Source organism: Fusarium sambucinum, chromosome IV (genome assembly GCF_050947815.1).
Source record: "Fusarium sambucinum isolate potato_lamoka chromosome IV, whole genome shotgun sequence".
Taxonomy (NCBI): Eukaryota; Fungi; Ascomycota; class Sordariomycetes; order Hypocreales; family Nectriaceae; genus Fusarium; species Fusarium sambucinum.
The window spans coordinates 2914376-2936374 of record NC_139291.1 but is presented as its reverse complement, the minus strand read 5'-3'; the positions used below and the strand labels follow the sequence as shown (position 1 = coordinate 2936374).

The window sequence follows — 21999 nt, the reverse complement described above, 5'->3', positions numbered from 1 at the left end:
CCGACTCTACATATAATTCTTCCCAAGAGCGCGTTACAATGCCACAACGCCGCGCATCACCAACCCCCTCGGAGGGGGAGATTGATATCTTCGGATCTCTTTACCCTGTCGAAGGCGACAACGCCACTGGCAAGAACGGCGGCGATGACTTCGACTTCGATGGCCTCTTGAACGGCCCAGAACCAGGCAACGATGATACCGATGAGGCCTTCATTGCCTTGCAACAGGCGGCTTCTTTCCGAAAAGCCACCAATCTGAAGGGAAGAACAGTCAAGAAGGGTGGAGGTTTCCAGGCAATGGGTAAGGAAAGTCATGGTGGGAGTCGAGAATCCATACTAATTTATCACAGGTCTAAACAGTAATCTCTTGAAAGCTATTACACGAAAGGGTTTCTCAGTTCCTACTCCAATTCAACGAAAGGCTATCCCTTTGATTCTCGACAGAAAGGATTTGGTGGGTATGGCCAGGACAGGTTCAGGAAAAACCGCCGCCTTCGTCATTCCCATGATCGAAAAGTTGCGCGCCCACAGCGGTAGGTTCGGAACTCGAGCGCTTATCATGTCGCCCTCCCGAGAACTTGCGATCCAGACTTTGAAGGTTGTGAAGGAGTTCAGTCGAGGAACCGACTTGAAGTGCGTTCTTTTGGTTGGTGGTGACAGTCTGGAGGAGCAATTCGGATACATGGCCGCCAACCCCGACATTGTGATCGCAACACCCGGTCGATTCCTTCATTTGAAGGTTGAGATGTCATTAGACCTGTCATCTATCAAATATGTGGTTTTCGATGAGGCCGATCGTCTTTTCGAAATGGGTTTCGCAGCGCAGTTGACTGAGATTCTTCATGCGCTCCCTCCTTCTAGACAAAGTTTACTCTTTTCCGCCACGCTACCCGCCTCTTTAGTCGAATTCGCTCGCGCCGGTTTACAAGACCCCAGTCTTGTACGACTTGACGCTGAACAAAAAATTTCGCCTGATCTCGAGAGTGCGTTCTTCTCTGTCAAGGGTGCTGAAAAGGAGGGATCCTTGCTGCATATTCTTCACGACGTGATCAAGATGCCAGTTGGCTCCCCTGCGGGTGCGAATAACGACTCCGAGAAGGGATCGAAGAAGAGAAAGCGCGGTGCTGATGGTGCTGGCGGCAAGCCAACAGAGCATTCTACTATTATTTTCACAGCTACCAAGCATCACGTCGAGTACATCGCAAATTTGCTTATTTACGCCGGCTTTGCGGTCTCTTATGTCTACGGATCCCTCGATCAGACTGCCAGACGAATTCAAGTCGAAGATTTCCGAACGGGCAAGACAAACATTTTTGTAGTCACTGATGTTGCTGCACGTGGAATCGATATCCCGGTTCTTGCCAACGTCATCAACTTTGACTTTCCCCCTCAGCCAAAGGTTTTTGTGCACAGAGTTGGTCGTACCGCCCGTGCCGGTCAACGAGGTTGGAGTTACAGTCTTGTGAGAGATACCGATGCCCCCTATCTCATCGATCTTCAACTGTTCCTAGGCAAGAAGCTTGTCGTGGGCCAGGAGACTAAGAACCCATCCTTTTCGGAGGATGTGGTTGTTGGTGCCCTGAAACGAGATCCTGTTGAAGGTCATGTGGAGTGGTTCAACAAGTCCTTGCATGAGAGCGAAGATATTAATGCGCTACGTGGAGTCGCTGTCAAAGCCGAGAAGCTCTACTTGAGAACCAGAAATTCGGCTGCTAGCCAAAGTGCAAAGCGTTCTAAAGACATGGTCGGATCTCAGGGGTGGACACAGCTTCACCCGCTATTTGGTGAAGATGTCGATGGAGCTGAACAAGCGCGCGTTAATATGTTGGCGAGAATCAGTGGCTTCAGGCCTCAAGAAACTATTTTTGAAATTGGTGGTCGCCGCGATAAGGGTACCACCGAGGCTGCCGAAGTAATGAAGCAACTAAGAAAGAGAATCACCCCACGAAGACAGACCGAGGCAAAGGGAGACGACGACTTCGAAGGAATTGACGATGATATACCAGCAGCCCCTGAGGCGGGTGCCAGTTCTGATGAGGAAGAGCAGGTTGTTGATGAGATGGATGTTGATGAAGAGTCGGATGATGGTTTGGAAGTCACTGTCACCAACACAAACTCCAAAAAGGGACGAACAGACTGGCGCGACTCGGAACTTTTCATGTCCTATACGCCCCGGACATTCAACGCTGCTGAGGAGCGTGGTTACGGTGTGTCATCTGGTGGTCAGGATTCCTCCAACTTTGTGGAGGCTGCTCGTGGCGTGACCATGGATCTCACCAACGATGAGAATGCCAAGAGCTTTGGCGAGCCAACTCGCTCCAAGATGCGCTGGGACAAGAAGTCCAGGAAGTACGTCTCTCGGGAGAACGATGAGGACGGCTCCAAGGGCGCCAAGATGGTTCGCGGTGAAAGTGGTGTCAAGATCGCAGCCAGCTTTCAAAGCGGCCGCTTCGATAAGTGGAAGCGCGCCAACCGCCTCGGTAAGCTTCCTCACGTCGGCGAGCAAGTGCGTCCTGGTTCTACTAGCCACGTTGCCAACCTCCCCTCGGGAGTACGCTACAAGCACAAGCAGGAGAAGGCACCCAAGGAGGCAGACAAGTACCGCGACGACTTCGAGGTTCGCAAGAAGCGTGTCGACGAGGCGAGAGAGAAGCGCGTGGGACGCTTCAGGGATGGTATGGGCAGCAAGAAGGAACTCAAGGGCAGAGAGGATATCCGCAAAGCGAGAATCGAGAAGGAGAAAAAGAGGCTCAAGAACGCTCGGCCAGCCAGGAGAAAGTAATTTTGCAGATGAAGCGGTGCATGGCGTTTGGTCCATATATAGAGAAAAGAATGCAATGGTTTTTGGCAGGTTTTTGTCTTATTATAAAGTGACGGCAAGATGCTGCGGTCTCTCGTCCCACTGCGAGAAAGCAAATTGACTGTTATCTTCACAATAATGATTCTACGATCTGGCGGCACATGGTAGTTCAAAAGCAGGATCACAGTCGCTTGTCGCGACACAAGGTTTTAAAATCAGGGGGGGGTTTCGTCAAATGTAGGAATAATAGCATATAATCGTTCACCAAACTCCAATACTATCGCTATTCCTCTTCCATTCCACGAAACGCCAACCTCTAATATGGTTAACTTCGCCAGGAAGCATATCAAAAGCAAAATTCCTCGCTAATAATAAAAAAGTAAGACCGACCTATGAGTACCACACTAGGTCTATTTTAAAATAAATGACAAAAAAAGCAAAGAAAAATTAGAGCGGTTCCTTCACACTCTTGTCGCGGCAGAGCCGTTCCCAGGGGTGGTTGTTCATGTGCATAACAAGTATAACACATGGGGTATCATTTGGAGGTCTTGGTAGGAAAAGTCCGATGACAATCGCAGATCCGCCAGTCAAAATGTTGTATGCGGATGATGAAAACGAAAAAGCAAAGTCATAAAGTCATAAAATCAGGAGAGTGTCAATCGGCTCATCCGTCGGTAATATCGAGATTATCCAGCCACATGCTAATGGCATCGTGAAGTGGGCTTCGTGATCGACCATTTCTAAGGTGGTTTGTCTCCAAGTGTCGTTTTTCACGAATGTCAATGACTTCGCGAATACTGTCTTCGAGTGCAGAAAGAACAACTGTCTTACACTGAACACGAGGGATCTCAAGGGGTGCTGGAGCTAGAGCTGGTGTGGCGGGAGCTGTGATAGAAAGAGGCTCCTCAGCCTCCGTGCTCATGCGAGTGTCACTGTGTGTTTGAGAAGATGCCAGCGAATGATCCTTGCTAGTGTCCTGGCTCAAACTAATGACTCTTTCAACGGCATCAGTCAAGGTCTCATCAGGACACAAGACAGGCTCTTCAATCCATTCCTCCTCCAGCTGCGTCTCATAGGGGAGGATTGAGGGGGTCAAAAGTCCGCCATAAGAGGTTGAAAGACCTGGCGGGCCTGTAAGCGGTCGGTGATCAGCAGGCGCCCGTGGCTTGACCAATCGACGGTATCGAAGTCGAGTGATGGAGTTGTTGATAGTATCGGCGATCATGACGCTGCTGATATCCACCCATCGCTCATTGAGATCGCCTAAGGTTGGGTATGCAGGAGGTGGGGTAGGCTCGGCTTGGAGAGATGCTTTGATCTGCTCAATAAGGTCCTCCTGAGGAGGGATCGCCTGAAGAGCAAAGTCGGGATGGTAGCGGTTGAGCCAACCAGCAGCATTTAGAGGAAGGTCGCCATCAATGCACAAGCGTGATGCTTGTTCAAATGATTCGAGTCCGTTCTGAATACCAGGGGTAGACAAGTACCCGCTGCTTGAGGGCGAGCTGATGGCAGACTCGAAGGTTGTCATGTAATCAGGAAAGGAAATGTCTACATCAATGACGCCATCGTCAGCGTTGATGGATGTCTTAACAGGCGACTCGAAAGCACCAGTAGGATCGGGTGTCCTATCCGGGCGGATAGAGGGCTCTCGGCTATGGCCTTTGCATTCTCTTGGGGCGCCAGTTCCTCGTAGAGAATCGGTAGCAGGTCGTGTCGATGTCGGGGGGGCATCTGCATCATCCACAAGAGTGGCCTCTTCAACCATCTGAGAAAGCTTGTCGGTCCTGTGGAACGAGGCCTTCACAGGAGACTTGGGATCGTATCCGCTGTACGTGCTATATGTGGTCGAATCGCGGCGTCGAGTACTCCAAAGGCCACTGATGACACTTCCCCAGCGCGAACTTTGACTCCTAGAATCGGTGCTGGTAGTGCTCATCGCACCTGTGCTTTCGCCTCGTTTCAAAGAGCGCTTTAAGTCGTCAGTAGCGACACTTCCGCTGCTACTAGGGCGAGGTCGTCTTTGCGACTCCACTCGTTGGACTGTCGAGAAATGCGGAATAGTTGTCTCAGGCATAATAGTTGTGGTTGTCGCTGCACTGCTTTTCCTGCTAACAATATCGTTTCCAAACATTGCGAAATTTGGGGGCCGAATTGAGGCTGCATCTGAAACACGCCTTTCATGGTTCCGATCCATGGTCAGATGAGCCAGCTGCGCAGGAACAGCTGAGGCTCGTGCGCTCTGGCTGGTCGTTCTCGAGTGGGAAGCTCGACGGAGTCCTGTGCGACGATTGATTTTGCGACGAAGGGACTCTTCCCGTAGAACAGGGATAACAAAAGTAGGGGGCGAATTAGAATATGTCCCAACCGAGGTCGAAGTGCTGGGTCGATGAGCGCGAGGCATGGGAAACTGAGAATTGGCAGGTAGGAAAGCAGACAGGAGGAAGATAAGGCGTCGAGCAACCATTTTGTCATCAGAAACGATGATTGTTCGCGCTGGCAACGACAAGTCTTCTTCGTTTCGGTTCTTCTGCTGAAGATAGAGCCTTCTACGGTAGGAAGGAGGGCAGAGAGCCTGTAGCCAGTCTGTGTGTGTTGACAGAAAGCCGGTCAGGAGATTGTAAAAGAACTGATTCTGCTGGTCCGTTCCAGATACCCATTTAGAAGTCCAGCGTGCCTCGTCACGCCAAATTCCCCAACGCCCTTGGCCAGTCACAACTCTCGCTGCGCTCAATCCCATGACAATTCTGTGTCTGGATGCGTCGACCTCTCCGGCAATATTTGTGTCATCAGCGAGACAGTTGGGCCAGAGATAAACGAGCTTAGTGGTGCTCTTTGGAGGTTTGGTTCGGGGCACTTCATGTCGTCGCTGCTCAGAGAATGATGCAGCTCGGCCACCTTTGACGGATGTTGCTGAGGACGCAACCGGTCCAGGAGCGGGTCCGGGAGAAGCCAGGTCAACTTGTCTGAGCATTGTTGCGAGAATTGTCGCAACCACAGACTGAAGATGGGTTAGCGTCCTCATGATGATATCCCAGTGCCGAGTAAGCGAATCGATTCTGTCTTCCATATCGGCTGTATAAGTTGAGTCTGCCCCATCTCCGTTTCCAGATCCTACCATGGTCCATCCTGAAGGTCGAGCTGAGCTAAAAGACGATGGAAAAAAGTTCTCCTGTTCATTGTAGGAGCTTGATTCACGCTGTGCAGATTTGGACTGGGTGGTGGACATGCGGTTTGGGGTGGTGTTTGTGGCAGGCAGTTGGACAACGAGGACGACAGCGTACATAGGAGTTCGCCGTTGCTTGACCTGGGGCTTCTTCTTTTTGGGTACAGACTCGTCGCTTGTCGTAGGAAATGGGAAGCCAGAGTTCTCGTCTGACCAGTTATTCGAGGGCGAAACGCTGCTTTCTGTGTCATCGATAGGGAGATTGACGGGAAATAAGCGAGTTATCAGAACCTTCTTCTTCTCGGTCGGGCGATGGGTAGAAGTATGGTTAGGAGCTACGGCGTTTGTAGGGGAGAAGGCTTGTGAGGAGAAAGATTGAGATAATCGACTGGAGCGAGCACTGGAACGCCCAATGGAGCTTCTGCCGTCGCCAATGATGCTGCTGGATGGGTCAGCAGGGCGTGACTCGCTTGGTACGACATGGACTTTAGTCGATGTTCCCTTGTAGGACGACAGTTCGGAGTTTCCAAAGATGCAGCTGGAGAAGGTCGCAAGTTCCTCGCGATACTCGCGTGATGCTTTCTGTCCGTCTGACTCTACTTGGCTATCCCGGCGCCCTTGCAGTGAAGCCCGACGATCGAAAGCGCCTTGTCGAGGGGACGGCTGGGGGCCTTCGGGTTGAATAACGAGGGGACGTGATATTCCCCCAAGACTGCTTTTCCGTTGTGAAACTGATGATCGACGGAGCTCCGGGGACGGGGGGGCGCGCTCCGTGGGTGATAGTGGTGGAGCGGGGTGGCTGTCAAAAAGTAGGGAGGCATTGGAAGGACCTAGGGCGTCCTGCATTATGATAACGCGAACATCGCGCACGTCCAAGTCGACATCACCACTATAGTCGAAAGCATTTGCTGTGGAGGTGGCGGGAGTGGTAGGAGTAGTTGATAGAGGAAACACTTGATCATTGCGATGTTGGTACAAGGCATGGGCGTCTGGAAAAAGCAGGTTTCGAGTAAAAATATCCTCTTGAACAGATTCAAGCGAGGATACTGGCCTCGACGTCCTTGTGGTGGCTTGAGTAGGCGTGGCTGAGGGGCCGCCAGAGCCCAAGTGCAAGAGCCGGCCGAGCATGTCGGGAGGCGCACTCAGGGATTTGGGCAGCAGGTTGAACTAACAAAGGAGGCAGCCGTCGATATTAATCACGACGGCGAGCCATAATCAAGGTGGGGAGCGAAGTGTTTCGAGCTGGGCGTAATCGCATAGTCACCACTGCTCGTGGCATGTGAAAGTGTAATGCTTGCAAAGCAATATTTTGAGTTTATGCTTGAACTCAAGCCTTACATACGAAGCAAATCAGAGTGGTCGGCAGGTTGAGGGGTAGAGGAGAAGAAGAGGAGGGACCAGAATGACACTCGTGGAGCTCAAAGAAACAAAGACAAAAGCTTAGGTGGAAGCTCTGTTTGTTTGCTTGTCGTCTGAATTCAATCAAAGGTGGTAGCCGTCAGCGCGTGCGGGAGGGTGGTATGGTGTGAGTAGGATGGAGTGTGAGAAAAGCTGAGGTTGGCGGTTGGTCTTTGATTACTGAGAAAGAATTCGAAACGATGCGTTGCTTTTCGACAAGAGACGACACGACACGATACGATACGATACGATGGGCGAAATACGGAGAGCCAAAGGGATGTCCTATTGTGTTGTTTTGTCTTTTGTGTGAGGGGTTGATAGTTCGTGGGTGGAGGATATGCGGTCTTTGCGTGTGATCAACAGGAGAGATGGGGTCGGTAGCTGCAGAAGGACGATCGTACAGAAGGGATTTGTTGATGAGACGTTTAGGGATTGTGGCTGTTGCTGTAGGTGAAGCTTTGTGTGTGGCTGCTGCAATTTTCGTGTTAATGAATGTATGGAAAGATGATGAGAAATGATTGAGTTGAGAGTTCATGTAGGTAGTAAGGCAGAGTTGATGTTGTTGATCCAGATGCTCGGGTCAAGGCAAGGCAAGGAAGGTTAAAAAGCGCCAACTCGGAGCGGGTGGCAGCCCAGTTTTGGGTGTGTGTGTGTGCTGAGGTTTACTGGGATTAGAGGTTCCTGGAGGGGTATCTCCACCCTGTACCGCTGACCCAGGTACTCGTTAGTGGCAGTTGGAGGTTAGCGCTGGGTGGCGGCTGGCCCCTAGGTACAAGGGCCCAAGTACCTCTTAGTTCGGGGCCAGGATGGAGAATTGAGATGAGATGGGGAATAGTCGAGTGGAGATTGCATGTGTATGGGTGGGTAATTTTATGTGTCTGCGAGTGTTGCATGTATGAATTGATTTTTTTTGGATCGGAGGGGATTCAATAACAGATGAAGAAATGTGGATCATTACTTACCTACTTGGGATAAGACTGGGCTGAACTGAATTGAAGTGAGAGGCAACTGCCTGACGTATTTGTCCTGCAATACTCACAGAGGAATGAGCTGCATCTTGTTTCCCCAGAGTCTTAGATCAGGTAGTTAAAGAGGGCGGGCGTAATGAGAGACTTGTATGCTGAATGATGATAAGCGAATGCCAGACATAAAACGTCTTGCAAGCTAAAGCACCTAGTACAGGTCTTGTGTGGCTGGAACAACCCAGGTTGACTTTTTTCTCTACCAAGATCAACACCAACTTTAGTTTAGTTAGGTAGTAGATCTGATCTGGTATGGTTTAGGTTGGGTTGGGTTGAGTTGGGTATTGGGTTGGACCGACGTCCAGATTTATGAATTATGTCCGTAGAGTCGAGTCGAGTCGAGTCAAGTCCAGAAACTGCTGGTGTGCCGAGAGCCGCAACTAGATTATTCAATGGATACCAGTTCAACGGCGACAATACTCCAAGCGGCGATGTTAGGTAATAACCCACGAGAAACACCCGTCTTTAATTAATATCGACGGCGGCACTGCGGGTGGCTAAACAGCTAACAGTAGATGGACCTTCGGCGTGGGCGATTCTATTCCACAGAAGGGCCTTGGTCCAAGTTGATAGGCTCAATTTGAGGCTGAGGGCGGGCCTTTAGCTAAAATGATTATCCTTTTTTTTTTCTGCCGGCGGCTCTGCTCCTGATCCTACTCTATTCTGGTCTGGTGCGCTTCTTTGTGAACAATTCGGGAAGACAGGCGCGTAGAAGAACAAGACAGAATTGTGCAAGGCAAGAAAAAAAGAGGGTCGATCGAAGCCTAATGATGGAGTTGTTCTTTGATTGTCGAGGATAAAGGCGAATGGAAACACTTTGGCCCTGGACAAGACAGGGAGGAATAAGAAACAAGGCCAAAGAAGATGTTAATTACGACTTGACAAGAAAAGGTTATTAATAAGGAAGCGAGAGTCCAGGATGAACTCATTAGAGAGAAATACCGGGTGCCTTGTATGTATTTAGCAAAAGGAAGGCATCCTTTACTTTGAATCCTGGCTCCCAAGTTGCGGTGAAAGCAACCATTGAATCAACAGTCGTCGGGCCCCGACCAGGGTCTTCCTAGTAACCAAGCCCCCCCCCCCCCCCCCCCCCCAAGACTTGAAAGTATGTACGTACTACATGCTTCAGTACTTCTTGTTTGTTCAGGCCTCGTTGTTTTACCAGTACTCTACAACCCAAGACACCTATCTACATACGAATAGCCTGATACCAAACACTCTGGGGACATCCATCGTAGTTGTGCATGCCAGGTCAAGGGCCAGGTCCAGGTCTCGAGTGAATACCATGGCGACGGTCACGATAGTGGAACTCGAGGTGCTCTGACATCTCGATGGCTTGTGCTTTATCTCCCACACTATCTGTAAGCTTGGCCTGGTCCATTATTAAACTCTCCGTCCTGAATGGTCTACTATTACCCAACCAAGTGGTGCAGTCGCTGTCGTCTCATACAACGTAGAAGTAAACTCACCATGCTAGACATTTCCGAATACGCCTTCGCAATCATACCAACAAGTCTCTGAGATTCAGCCCATCTCAAATCAAGTAATCATGTCATCTACATAGCGGGCTAGTCTAGCGAAGTCTCGAGGTAAAACGTGTCGACCAGGGTCAAGCATCAGTTACCGACAATACAGTAGCCCAGCTAGAGAACGGAACGCCATGGGTACATACATACTTGACCTTGAGGAGCTGTATATTAATAGATGGGTAAATCAACATGGATGTTTGATAAGTTGTTGCTCGACCGGTGAGAACAAATCGTCACATTCGTTATAGTTATCGATCGCGTAGCATCGCATCATCATATCGCCGTATGCAGCCCAACAGTTGTCAGAAAGTTACTGTCTGCATCTTTATACAATGCTTCAGTTTGTCAGCCTGCTGGCTTTTACTGCTGATCATCATCACAATGCCATCACCAGCGCGCGCAAGTTCAGAGCCGCTATCGGCCTCGTGCCTTGAAGCTACCAAAAAGGCTTTGCTTCCATTGGTTCTTGTAAACGTGCGCCGTACGCATGACGCTATTGTACATGCAGCAGGCAGTCCAGCACATGCAGCTTGAGGGTGTGTATGCGCTGTACGTACTTAGCTCTACTTTACTTTTTAGCATATGGACAACAAAAAAGTCGGCTCCGAGAGAATCTGGGTGGTGTGATGACAAGAAAGCTTGTCTCTCTCTCTCCCTCTCTCTTTTACTTCATCTTTCCCACTAATTTTCTAGTTTCTTTTTATTACCTTTCCTCAACTGCCGTGACAGGCCGTATGAGTAAGTTGGGTTTATAAATCAAAAGTAAGAAAGGGAGTAAAAGAGAAAAGAGAGAAGAAGAAAATTTGAAAACTCTCCGATGGTTGTTCTGCTTGAAAATGCTACAGACTGTACGTAATTAGTAGAGAGTGTTTTTTCCACCCACGGATAACTCGGACTCGACTCATTAACTATCTCCATTCTAATGTGACAAACTTGACTCGTCACGGACGGTCCAGTTGAAGTGAGAGAGATATCGAGATATGGAAAACCCCCCTTTTTGACATTGGATGACATTCCGCCAAGACGTGTCGCCATACCAGAGATCAACGCTGAACAAACCTGGCATTTATTATTTCTATGGCACGGATACTGTCTGACTGTACAGAGTACAGATACAGAGTCATACATGCCTACATGTGTACTCGCCTATTCCTTAGTCCCTCGTTAAAATGTCGTATCGGGATTTTCGGGCAAGGAAGTTCCCGATGAGCCGTCGTCAATCCTTGATCCTTCTCTATAGCAATTAAAAAGATGCCGTTGATGCGAGCGGAGAGTCGCGTGGTCTTTTGGGCTAACGATACAAAGCTACTGGTATGGAACCGAATGTCATTCATGACTCTACTGAATAAGGCTGTGTGTAGTACAGTATTCTGGACTCTTCTCGGCTCAAGATCTCTCTACCTCGGGTTAACGTTTATGGACAGTAACTACTATACTAAAGTCAACGGACAACCATTAGTGCTCTCATAAAGCCTCGGCCCTAGCGGCCGTTTGCTTGCACATACCTAGGTATGTACAAAATGAAATAAAGAAGAGGCCAATCAGAATCATCCACAATTCTATTGGATAGTTGCCTCACGGGTTGGGTTGTTACACCAAAAGAATGCCCCGCGATAAGCACAGCCAAGCCAGTCTTGAGCTTAGGTTAGCTTCTGTTTCTGTCCTCCCCCTCATTAGGGATCTACAGGCACGCAAGTGCTGAATTTGACAGCGTGCGGTGAAGCAAGTTGAGAAATGACTCGTACAATATTCTCAATAAAGTTACTCCAATGGCTTGGCTATTATTATGGTTTCGTATTGTTTTCGTTGTTACTCTCGGTTATGAGGCTGTAAGTCAAGTCAAGGTATCAAGCTAGTCAAGGTATTCCTGGACGAGGCCCCAGCAAAGCCCAGCACTCACATGAGGTCTGGACTGTCGATCTTCATCCCCATAAGCGGGTCACTGCAACCACATAACTAAAGTAGACTGTTGTCTGTCTATCTGTTATTCTCCGCGGGAAACACCAACGTGACCAAGTAAGAGCAAATACAGAGCTGACACAACGTACAGCCAGTACCCGGAAGAGCCTACCCTATCTGTTGCCTTCTTGTCGGTGAAGAGGAATATCTACCCGGCTTCCGGCTTTGTGCAGCCGCTTTATAGGTAGATTGCAACGGTCAACAACCTCAAGACAGCTATGATGGACGAAATACATGAGAATGACGCTTGAAGCGATATACGGCTCTGAGCTGTTAACCAAACAACACGGTTTCTATATCCCTTCTGGGCTGTTCGCATATCTAAACAAGATTCGTTGTCCATCCATCCTGAGCTTCCTGCTCGATGGCTGCAGCTGCAGACGGTTGCCGATATGCGGCCACGAGATAGATAGATACTTTTGGCCCTTACAACTGTAAACAGCACCAAGATAGGTATATGCCTATGTCCGTGTCTGTATCCATGTCTGCTACGAGATGAAAATGCCGGTCTGAATGATCCATCGGCTACGTATGTTTGTAGCTAACCTCAATGCGAATAGCTGTATTCTTACATAGTAGACTAAAGATTGTGGCTGGTGATTTGGTTATCATACTTAGTACCCTCGAGTATCATGTTGCTTCGCCAACTCCCTCTCTAACTTAATCTCTCCAGATACCATTGTCTCGCAACATCATATCATCTCTGTTTAAGAAATCTGGATTTGATACATCATTTTCCTTGTACTCTCCAAAGATGGCTGTAAGTTCCAGTTGACAATTAGACTATGGCGTTCATCACGTGTAGATATGAAACCCACGCAATCTCCACTTATGTACATTCGCCGTCCTTTGATTCTCCTTCTTTCCAAAGCGCCATCTCACCGCCAAAGATCTATTCAGTTGCTCGCTCTTCTACACTATCTGGCCATCTACCTGTCTGATATCTTGAACCTGTCCGTCGTAACATATGAGCTGCAGGAGAGAAAAAAAACAAGGGTCCTCGCACGCAACAAGTGCCACTTTGTCAACCCGCCCTAACCCACACTCTAGTCCCACAATGCTAACCATTTGCCGATGCAAAAGACGACTGTGAATTACCCACGTTAGCTAACCGACGCATCACTAAGAACTGCTTCACAGATACCCTTGCAGGCCTTTTGCGTGTGTGTGAGAGTGAGAGAGAGAGAGAGGGAGAAAAAACCAACCTTTTTTTCCGGGCACGCGCGCATGGAGCGGTCCGCATGAGTCTTTTCTGCTCAACCATCCTTGCTCTTGTTACAGGTCACAATCACATCTTTGTTCGAGGGGTCCTTTCTACCTTGACCAACCAGAATCCCTGTTATGTTATCCTCCTCCGACTGCTTGGGAATCCAAAGGCCGAGGGAGGACCAGGGTAAGGCCAAACCTAAGACTGCATTCGGATCATCGTCTCGGATTTGCATTTACATTTGCATTCGCTGGGTTACGGTAGGGATGGTGGCACTCGATCGGAATTTGATCAACTCCCCCACACCAAGACTCGCGTTGTAGTTGCAAGATCAGCGGTTTCGAATGGCTGACAGAGAGCAGAGGGAGGCAAGCAGGCAAGCAATAAACACCTGCTGCATATGGTATGCTATGCTGTGTGTGCTGCTAAACTGCTTGACCGTGTCTGATCACATGGCACAAACAGATTCAGCCACCAAGAGCGCTATTATAAATGCTTTATCGGCAAATCTTACTTCAAAACTCGTCTTGTATTATATCACTTTCCTCTGTCATTAGGCTGGGCCGACTAGGTAGTAGGTAGTCATGGGCGGGCCGTCCCTTGGCCGTCTCACTGAAATGACCAGCTGGCTTGTGACAGCAAAGCCACAATCATCATCATTATTCCTAGGTACCTAGGTACTAAGGTACATACAAGTCCACATGTATGTGCATACCTACATGTACATGCTAATTTGGATGCCTGTTCTCAACGCAACGCTAAGACCCTCGTTCACCGCGCTCCATGTTTACCACTCTATGCCATGGTCTTCTTTGCTTCCACAACTATTATACAGCGTTTTAAGTCGTGGTAGGCCTCAGATCTGTTAATGCGTGACCCCTCCAGGCTTTTCCCTTCTGGGGTTAGCAGCCTCATCCCACAATCAAGGGTCCAAGTCGAGTGGTGCCACTGAATTGCACCAGTTGCACATCCCATCATGAGGCTGACTGTCAACTGTCAAGGGTCCAATCCTTTGGGAATAACTGCACTTTCTTCATTCATGACATGTGGTTGTGGCTGACGATATCATACATTTGTGTAACAGTAAGTAACAGCGAGCTTACTCTGTTGCTCGAGGCTTGTATCATAAGAACCGTCTACAAAGAGTAAACCCCACTCAACTTGCAACTCAAACCACCCCGTTTTTGAGGCATATGTTACAGCTTCATCAACGCCTCCGGCTTCACCCGTTAGTTGTGCTAACTAATAATTCTTCTCGAAGACTGACTGTTAACGCGTTACCTAGACGGCGGCAAAAATTTGCATCACAGTTCGCTGGCGTATTCTTCCAGGGGTCTCCCTTCTTTCTTAGCGTGGCGGAGTGACATGAATATCAAACTTCAAACTTTCGGTCAACTCATCACAGCTTGACCCCTCTTGAACCCCTCTGTTGGCGTCGTCTCATTCCCCGTTGATCACTCGGATCGGAAATGAAGTAGCAGGCGACGTCGACACCGCTGATCACAGATCACAGGGTCTTCATCGACGTGCAACACCTTAACTCATCGCACAAGCTTCCACAAGTCAATTGGCAGTTTTGTTCGCCTCCTCGTGGCCGCCCAAGTGTGGGTGCACTGTGATTGGCGTCGGCCGATGTTGCCTGAGATTCCGGACCGCTGTCAGATATGGTCACGGGGTTCGAGGCGACGAGTTCAGGCTGTAGTGTTGCTGAGTGAACTCCGTACGCGTGGAGACACTCCATGATGATCTTTGCCTTGTCCGCAAAGCCCTCGAGGGTTCTATCGTCAACGACAATGTGGGCAGTGGCGACGGATTTGCGCTGGTCCAGTCGCCAGATGTGCAGTTCATGTACCGACTCGACCCCAGTTATCTACATGCTTGTTAGTTGACCATGGACTTGTAAGATGCACCTCTTCTCGTGAATATCTGTCATCACCTTTTCAATGTCATGCTTGATATCTTCAACGTTGATGCCCCTCGGTGCAGTTTGTAACAGAATGGCGCCGCTGTTTTTGACAAGTGGTACGGATGATGCAAGAATCATGAGCGAGATAAAGACTCCTACTGCAGGGTCGGCATAGTATCTTCCTTGTCCTTCAGCCTTCCAAATTATGACCGCTGCAACGATGACGCCAACGTTGTTTATGGCATCTCCTAAAACGTGAATGAATACGCCAAGCATTCCCAGGTCTCTACCTGGGGACTTGATAACCACCGACATATGCCTGTGTTCGTGATGGCTGTTTGTGGTCTGTCAAGTCAAGTCATGGTCAACAATGGCAACTCTATGGTACGGGTCAAGTTAAACTCACAGGTGTCAAGGGGGCCTCGCACACACTGGTTGTATTATGCGCCATCAAACCAGTATTGTGATGCTGCTCCCCATCGCAGTGGCTGTGTTGCTCATGTCCATGATCATGTTCTAAAGGAACAAGTAAGCGACATAGTAATAAACATAGAATAGTGGTCTTCTCTCACCGTGAAGGAAAGATAGAACCAAAATGTTGAGGGCTAGGCCGGCGCTACCGACTATCAAAATCCATTTTGGCTCCTGGACGTGCACATCTAAAAACATCATCAGCATCGATCAATAAGTCTACCATATGATCGAATCACCATCGCGAGTAATGCTCACGAATCTTTCAACGGTCTGCACCAGGATACTAACACCCAGCGCCAGGAGGAACACGCCGTTGAAAAAGGCGCCCAGTATCGTTGCTCTTTGCCAGCCGTACGTGGACTGTTGCGGTGCTGGTTCGGCTCGATCTTGCAACTATCTTGGTCAACCATCAGGACACTTATGCTCAGGCATTCCAACTCACCACCAGCGCGACCAGGGCAACGATTATTCCAATAAGATCGCTAAGCTATTATTTGTTAGATCTGAAATGGTTGATGATCTTTGTCGTGGAAGTGTGCGTACGTAGTGAAAAGCGTCGGCGATAAGTGCGATGGAATGAGTGTAGAAGCCGACTGCATGTATGTCAGTCCAGACTTTTATGGGAGGCTCGGAGAGAAAACTGACCAGATAGTTCAGCAGCAAAGAACGAGAACGATAAGCAAATTGTGAATATCAGCCTCTGTTTCTTGGAGATTTTCATCTTGGTTCGTGGGTGTCTGATTGTTTTATATCAGTCGTGTTGCATGCGTGCGTTCTCGGGGCGAATTGCTCGGTATAGATCTTGTATGTCAAGGGATCGGACTAGGGAGGATTTCAGCCCGTTTTTATACCTCTTCATTCATCTCATACGACTGATTATCTGCGCTCGCGAGGAGTAGCTGAATATGCGAGAATTCGTGAACATGCACACAAACAGGGGGCGGTTTGTTGCCAGCCGCCAAATATGCGCACGGCAGAGAACCAGGTTGTGTACAATCTTCATATATATCTGACAGCTGCCGACTCGAATCAGATAAGCGAGGCACAAAAAGGAAAACCGTTATAAAGTAGTTTATCAAGGTTGTTGATTCATGTCACTATCCGCTATCGGGTTGCGGAACGACTGTTCGGGGTAGCATTAACTCACCGAGCCGAAGATGGGATACAAGCATGTTTTTGGGATGTTTGAGTCTTGTTTCTCGTTACACGGCAGGTATTTGTGGTCAAGTTTTTTGCAGTGCTTGGGCAAATGGTGTTCGTGATGATTGCAGCAATGATGAGCTGGTGTCTACGGGGAAGCAGCTTATCGAAACATGGTTCTTCCAAGAATCAGAGGTGTGTGTCATCTTACTATACAAAAACATTGTTCCATTGCTCTGCTGTGGTTCACTCAATTTCTCGCTGGCGTGATAGAGTATGCGTACCGCCTTTGAGACTAATACAGCCCAGTATTGTTCTCGATCAGACTAAAATTATGTTTACTGCTTCGAAGACACAGGTGAGGTTCTCGTGTAATGTACGAAATTTCGAGCAAACGAAGACCTTGACTCATTTGTAAATGATACATCAAGCTTCCCAGAAATTATATACCGTCAAGCCCTAATTCAACCCCTGACTGTTAATGCTATTCTCCAGGGGTAGACTTGCATCCTGAATTAGACCCGAGAGCTCCTCTTCTACTGCTATGCCTGCCATCTCATCGTCTTCATCTTCCTCATCATCATCCTCGCCGCTATATGGCATGTCCCCTTCTGGGTCGGTTTCGGAGTCTATGTCGATGAGTGTGCCATACGGTAGGAAGAAGTCGTTGGGTAACAAATCATCCTCCATAGTTTCGACTTGTTCTGGCGTGGCACCCTTCCAAAACGCTGTAGGTCCGGCGGGCCCGTGAACGTCGTAGTCACTGAAGTCACAGTTAGTGGTTTGTTGACACGAATTGACCAAGTTCATACCGGTCGAACCAGTTTCCCACAACACCACGAGCGGAGCGCACGCCTCCGATTTGGACACCTTCACTGCGCCAACGCTCAATGCCATGGAACACCGAAAAAGTCGTCCATCTCACTTCACCTTCTTTAGTTAAGCGAGCGGTACCTTTAACATCAAGTGTGTCATGTTAGCCTCAAATGGACTTTCCGAGTAAACCCCTAAGTCATGGGATTCTCCTTACCTCGGATATCGGAGTTTGCATTGTTGTCAAAAGAATCGTCTAAAGAACGAGATACACCTCGAAAGTGGACCACGGGCAGGTCCTGTCCGTCTTCGGGTCCTGGTTCCTCTATTGACGTGACGTTGATACGCATCATAATGAGACGGGTCGCTTCACCCACATCGAGTGTGTGTCGCGGTGCATCAGGTGCGATGAGATCACGGTCTCCGAAGTTGAAGGCGAAGAAGTCGCTATAGTCAAGAAAGCAAACAATCTGAAACCTTATCTGTTAGTTTGATTGCCACACAGTAGCTGCTTGATACGACTACAACATCATTGGGGGGGGAACGAACGCGGTACCATGTGCCTGTGACGCTATAAGGGTCCCGGGCCTCAAGTGAGGTTATGTCGCGAGGTGGAGGAGCCATAAAACTGTTTGAGAACGATCCCGAAAATGGACTGTCCCAAATCTCGCCGAATATGCGTGCCACCCGGCTTCTCGAGCCAATGTTGTGGCCTAGGACGATGAGGATAGCCTCGACTTTTTCCCAGTCAACATTGAACGACCCGTCATTCATGAAGGGACCCCAGCCAGACCGATCAGTGTATTCGCGTAAATCATACACCTTGGAGCATGCATAAGGATACGTCCTGGTAGACCGAAGACGGCCGACATTTAGTATCGGTTTTGAGTACAGGCAGTGAAGGTGGGCGCTCTTTCGCTGGAGAGCACGATGAGCGCGGTCAGTTGACGTTGGCCCAGAGGCGCTTTCTCTGTTGGCTCGACGGACTTCATCCCGTAGACGGTTGAAAAGAGATGAGCCCTGGAGAAAAGCCTCTACTGTCTCGTCTTTTCTGAACATAAGTTGAAGGAGAGTTGCGTTGCGCGAAGGGGCCTGTGTCGTGGAGAATGTGGTTGTGTCATCTGGAGAAGGAGAAGCATTTTTGAGAAGGCGAGTAACAGTATCGTGAACAAAATCAAGTTCCGATTTCTAAATGATTATCAGTACAGCTCGCAGGTGAAGTTTGGAGTGAGGTGGTTATTTCTTTTCTTTTCACCTCAGTCTTATCTCACCTGTTTGTACGCCTCTTGGCTGGTACATATTCTCGCTAGTTTGACCAAATCTCGGATCTCTTTCTCGTAGTCCAACTTGGAGTCACTTGGTTCATCCTAGAAGGTCAGCACTCGTCTCGTATCTTTACAGTAAACCAGACGCATACCAGTTGGTTCAGGTAGACATCGCGATAGAGCTTCTTAGAGTTGGTTATGTTCTTGAAAGCTGAACAGACACGGGGTAGTCTCATCAAGTCGGCCGGTTCAACCCATTGCAATATATGATGCAATATTTCGGTCGGAAGTTGCAAAATTGGTTGAGCAGTAGGTGTTTGATCCATTATTTGATCTTGAACCATTGTTGCCATTTTCTATGTGTTATTTTTTGATGAGTTTGAGATGATTCAAATAAGGCTGTTGCTATTGAATGTAATGACGATATGGGATGCCGAAGCTTAATAACAGTCGGTAGGCACTGAGACGAACGGAACGGGAACGGACTGGTAGAGCGTCGGAGTTAACTTTGGGTGGGGTAGACCTCAGCTCAGGATATCAGAAAATTTGGCCGCTAGAAGCATAACGGACGAAATTAGTAGACCAATTTATGTTGCTTAGACTACTTAGACTATACTTTTTAGGTTGTTTATTTCTGTACCCTAAGGCTTAGGAGGCCAACTTTTCTGGTACACAGTAGACTAACTACCTCTTAAAAAAGGCGTTGCTTACCCTGCATCGACGGTATGAATATGATAAGACATGGTCGGTTTAGGCTGATAATATCAAAACCTTGGTATAACAATTGATTATGGTCTAAATCTCGTCATTGTCTTCTAAATTATCCCATCTAATTGCGCGCCTACATCTTGGCTATATCGGCATCGATGTTTACCTTGCCATGCTCAGCTGTCGCCAACAGCAAGTTGTCGCCTTTTCTCCTCATTGACCCATGCAGGGTCGCCAGTTTCCGACCAATCTGAGTGATAGAACACTCAATGAGCACCTCGGTCCCAACGGGAACAGGTCGCATGTAGGTAACGTTAAGTGTTCGGCTTACACCTAAATGCTGCCAGAAGCCAGGCTTGTTCACCAAAGCGATAGGTAACGTTGTGCACCAGTCAAAGAGCGTAGCCGCGCAGCCACCATGAAGGTTTTGCAACCGGTTGCAATTGTCGGGCTGAACTGTATAGGAGAATACACAAGATGGATGAGGGCCTTCAGCGTTGCTGGAGACGAGTTCAAGGTGAGGAACGAGGGTGTTCATCCAATCCTAGATTCGGTCCCATGTTAAACCTCCAAGATTTGTCGTGAATATGGGAAATACTCACTCCCTGTTTAGAATGACCGCTCTCGTTGATCGTGAGTTGAAGCCATGCTCTGATCTTATCTTCAGGATTGCCCTCTTTTAGGGTCTTGCGATGGTCATCTATGGGCTTTGATTCGGGCATGTTGTATTTGAAGGATGTCTTGACAGATGGGCAGCAGGAACAAATGGTTACTATAAAATACTGAGATATAAGCAGTTTAAGGAGAACTATGTTGTTACAGTGATACAGTAGAGCAGAGTACCTCGGTTCGTGGTTGAGTTGCTGGTTATTACCCTTTTCAGTCAAGTTTAGTTGAACTACCCCAGAAGCCGAGGCATGGAAGGCAGTTCGGAGAACCAATCCGACCCGCGTCACAGGCGTTATTGCAAATAATCTGGGGTCACTAACAAATTGAACTCCACTCTAGATCGGTCTCCTTCTTCAACTTCCGTCCTTAGCTAGGTACCTACCTATCTTTGCATTTATCGCCATCAATTGTAATACTTAATTCATCTAATTTCAACCTCTCTTTCTACAGCGACAGAAATAATGGAGTTCGTCACAGCCCTCAGGGGCACCTTCGACGAGCAGAAACCTTCACTCTTCGAAGTTCTTTCCGAGCAACAGCTCAACGCCCTTCTCCCGCCGACCCTCCGCTACCTCCTCACCATCGCGACCCATCGACACCCACGATATCTCCTTAGAATACTAAACTCATTCGATGAGATATATGCTGGAGTGATGCTGCTCATTGAGCGTCACTACTTGCGCACAAGAGGTGGCTCATTCACAGAGCACTTCTATGGCCTCAAGCGTGAAAAGGGCCTTCGTGCTGAAGTTCCGCGCGCGAGCATGTCATCGCCTGACATTGTCCGTGAAACCCTAAAACTCACAACCAGAGACGTGTGGAAGAATTTGCTTGTCATTGTCGGCATTCCCTACCTGAAGCGAAAGCTTGACGAGAGCTACGAGGTGAATGCGCCAAGAGCGCTTCTCGGCGCGGCATACACGCGAATGCCAGATAACCCAACGCTTCGTGACCGGTTCCTACACTATTACCGATGGTTCTTGAGGAACATATACCCAAGCGTGAATGCTGGCTACTACTTCGCCATGCTTGCCTTCAACGTGGCGTACCTGTTCGACGGAAGTAAATATCACAACCCTCTTCTATGGTTGATAGGAACACGTATACGAAGAATGTCAGGGGCTGACTACAAGGCGATTGAAGCCTTGACGCAGACACCCAAGACAGGACACACACCGGGATGGCGGTCCTTGTTGAATCCTCGCGAAATGGGACCTCGCGTCTTGTCAAGCCTGTCGATTTTGCTACCGACAAGTATCTTTGCGCTCAAGTTTTTAGAGTGGTGGTACCAGTCAGATTTCGCAAAGCAACTTTCGCGAAAAGCGACAGAGACCGTTGATTTACCCCCGCCCGTGATATCGGCAGATGGCAAGGGAGGATCCGATAGGAAGAAGAAAGATAATAAGGAAGAATCCAATGAAGAGGGAGATACGACCCCTTCAGCCGAGGATGCACCCATTGCCACTCCCTCGCTGCTCCCTGTCTATACTGTTCCCTTTCCCAGCGACTCAGCATTGTGTCCCATTTGCGTCGATGAGATTGTTACACCAACAGCCTGCCAAACTGGCGTGGTCTATTGCTATACGTGTATCCACAAATGGATTGAGGGCCAACATCAGAAGCAGGAGGATTTTATGGAGACGCGCGAGGGCAAGTGGGAGCGTGGCCAAGGGAGATGCGCAGTTACAGGACGAAGGGTTCTGGGCGGAACCGAAGGCCTAAGGCGGATAATGGTATAGAGAAAACGACATTTATTGTACAATACTGCACTGCATGCGTCACAAAGGAGATTGTTTCTTCAAGTTGGTCGGCGCGCAATGTTCGATACCCAGGGTGTTTTGGATGTCTCACCCTTTTTCAATTCAAGTAGAATGACCATTTCTCGATGCGGGCGATATCGCAATTGTATCTCTGGGTTCTGGAATGTATTCGTGTCTCGCTGTTTTA

At 48.7% G+C, this 21999-nt stretch overlaps 6 protein-coding genes across 6 annotated transcripts; 2 read left to right on the top strand and 4 right to left on the bottom strand.

Annotated features, from left to right (window-relative positions):
- Positions 1–38: 38 nt before the first annotated feature.
- FSST1_000984 (ATP-dependent RNA helicase DBP10) lies at positions 39–2781 on the top strand (the record flags this gene model as incomplete). The annotated part of the gene is made up of 2 exons (XM_083236528.1): positions 39–300; positions 350–2781. The coding sequence occupies 2 exons, from the start codon at positions 39–41 to the stop codon at positions 2779–2781; spliced, it is 2694 nt and encodes an 897-aa protein (XP_083091166.1).
- A 682-nt stretch (positions 2782–3463) lies between these two features.
- FSST1_000983 (folliculin-interacting protein N-terminus-domain-containing protein) lies at positions 3464–7090 on the bottom strand (the record flags this gene model as incomplete). The annotated part of the gene is made up of 1 exon (XM_083236517.1): positions 3464–7090. The coding sequence occupies one exon, from the start codon at positions 7088–7090 to the stop codon at positions 3464–3466; it is 3627 nt and encodes a 1208-aa protein (XP_083091165.1).
- Positions 7091–14584: 7494 nt separating this feature from the next.
- Positions 14585–16178, bottom strand: FSST1_000982 (cation efflux protein; the record flags this gene model as incomplete). Its single annotated transcript, XM_083236505.1, has 8 exons — positions 14585–14947; positions 15014–15328; positions 15390–15499; positions 15556–15642; positions 15694–15850; positions 15900–15944; positions 16001–16050; positions 16103–16178. 8 exons carry the CDS (start codon positions 16176–16178, stop codon positions 14585–14587), a joined length of 1203 nt encoding a protein of 400 aa, XP_083091164.1.
- Positions 16179–17056: 878 nt separating this feature from the next.
- Positions 17057–19019, bottom strand: FSST1_000981 (F-box protein; the record flags this gene model as incomplete). Its single annotated transcript, XM_083236494.1, has 6 exons — positions 17057–17360; positions 17410–17551; positions 17628–17880; positions 17960–18598; positions 18682–18777; positions 18828–19019. 6 exons carry the CDS (start codon positions 19017–19019, stop codon positions 17057–17059), a joined length of 1626 nt encoding a protein of 541 aa, XP_083091163.1.
- A 497-nt stretch (positions 19020–19516) lies between these two features.
- On the bottom strand, positions 19517–20105 carry FSST1_000980 (HotDog domain-containing protein; the record flags this gene model as incomplete). The annotated part of the gene is made up of 2 exons (XM_083236483.1): positions 19517–19927; positions 19986–20105. 2 exons carry the CDS (start codon positions 20103–20105, stop codon positions 19517–19519), a joined length of 531 nt encoding a protein of 176 aa, XP_083091162.1.
- A 408-nt stretch (positions 20106–20513) lies between these two features.
- Positions 20514–21791, top strand: FSST1_000979 (pex2/pex10/pex12 family protein; the record flags this gene model as incomplete). Its single annotated transcript, XM_083236472.1, has 1 exon — positions 20514–21791. One exon carries the CDS (start codon positions 20514–20516, stop codon positions 21789–21791), a length of 1278 nt encoding a protein of 425 aa, XP_083091161.1.
- Between the last annotated feature and the right edge of the window lie 208 nt (positions 21792–21999).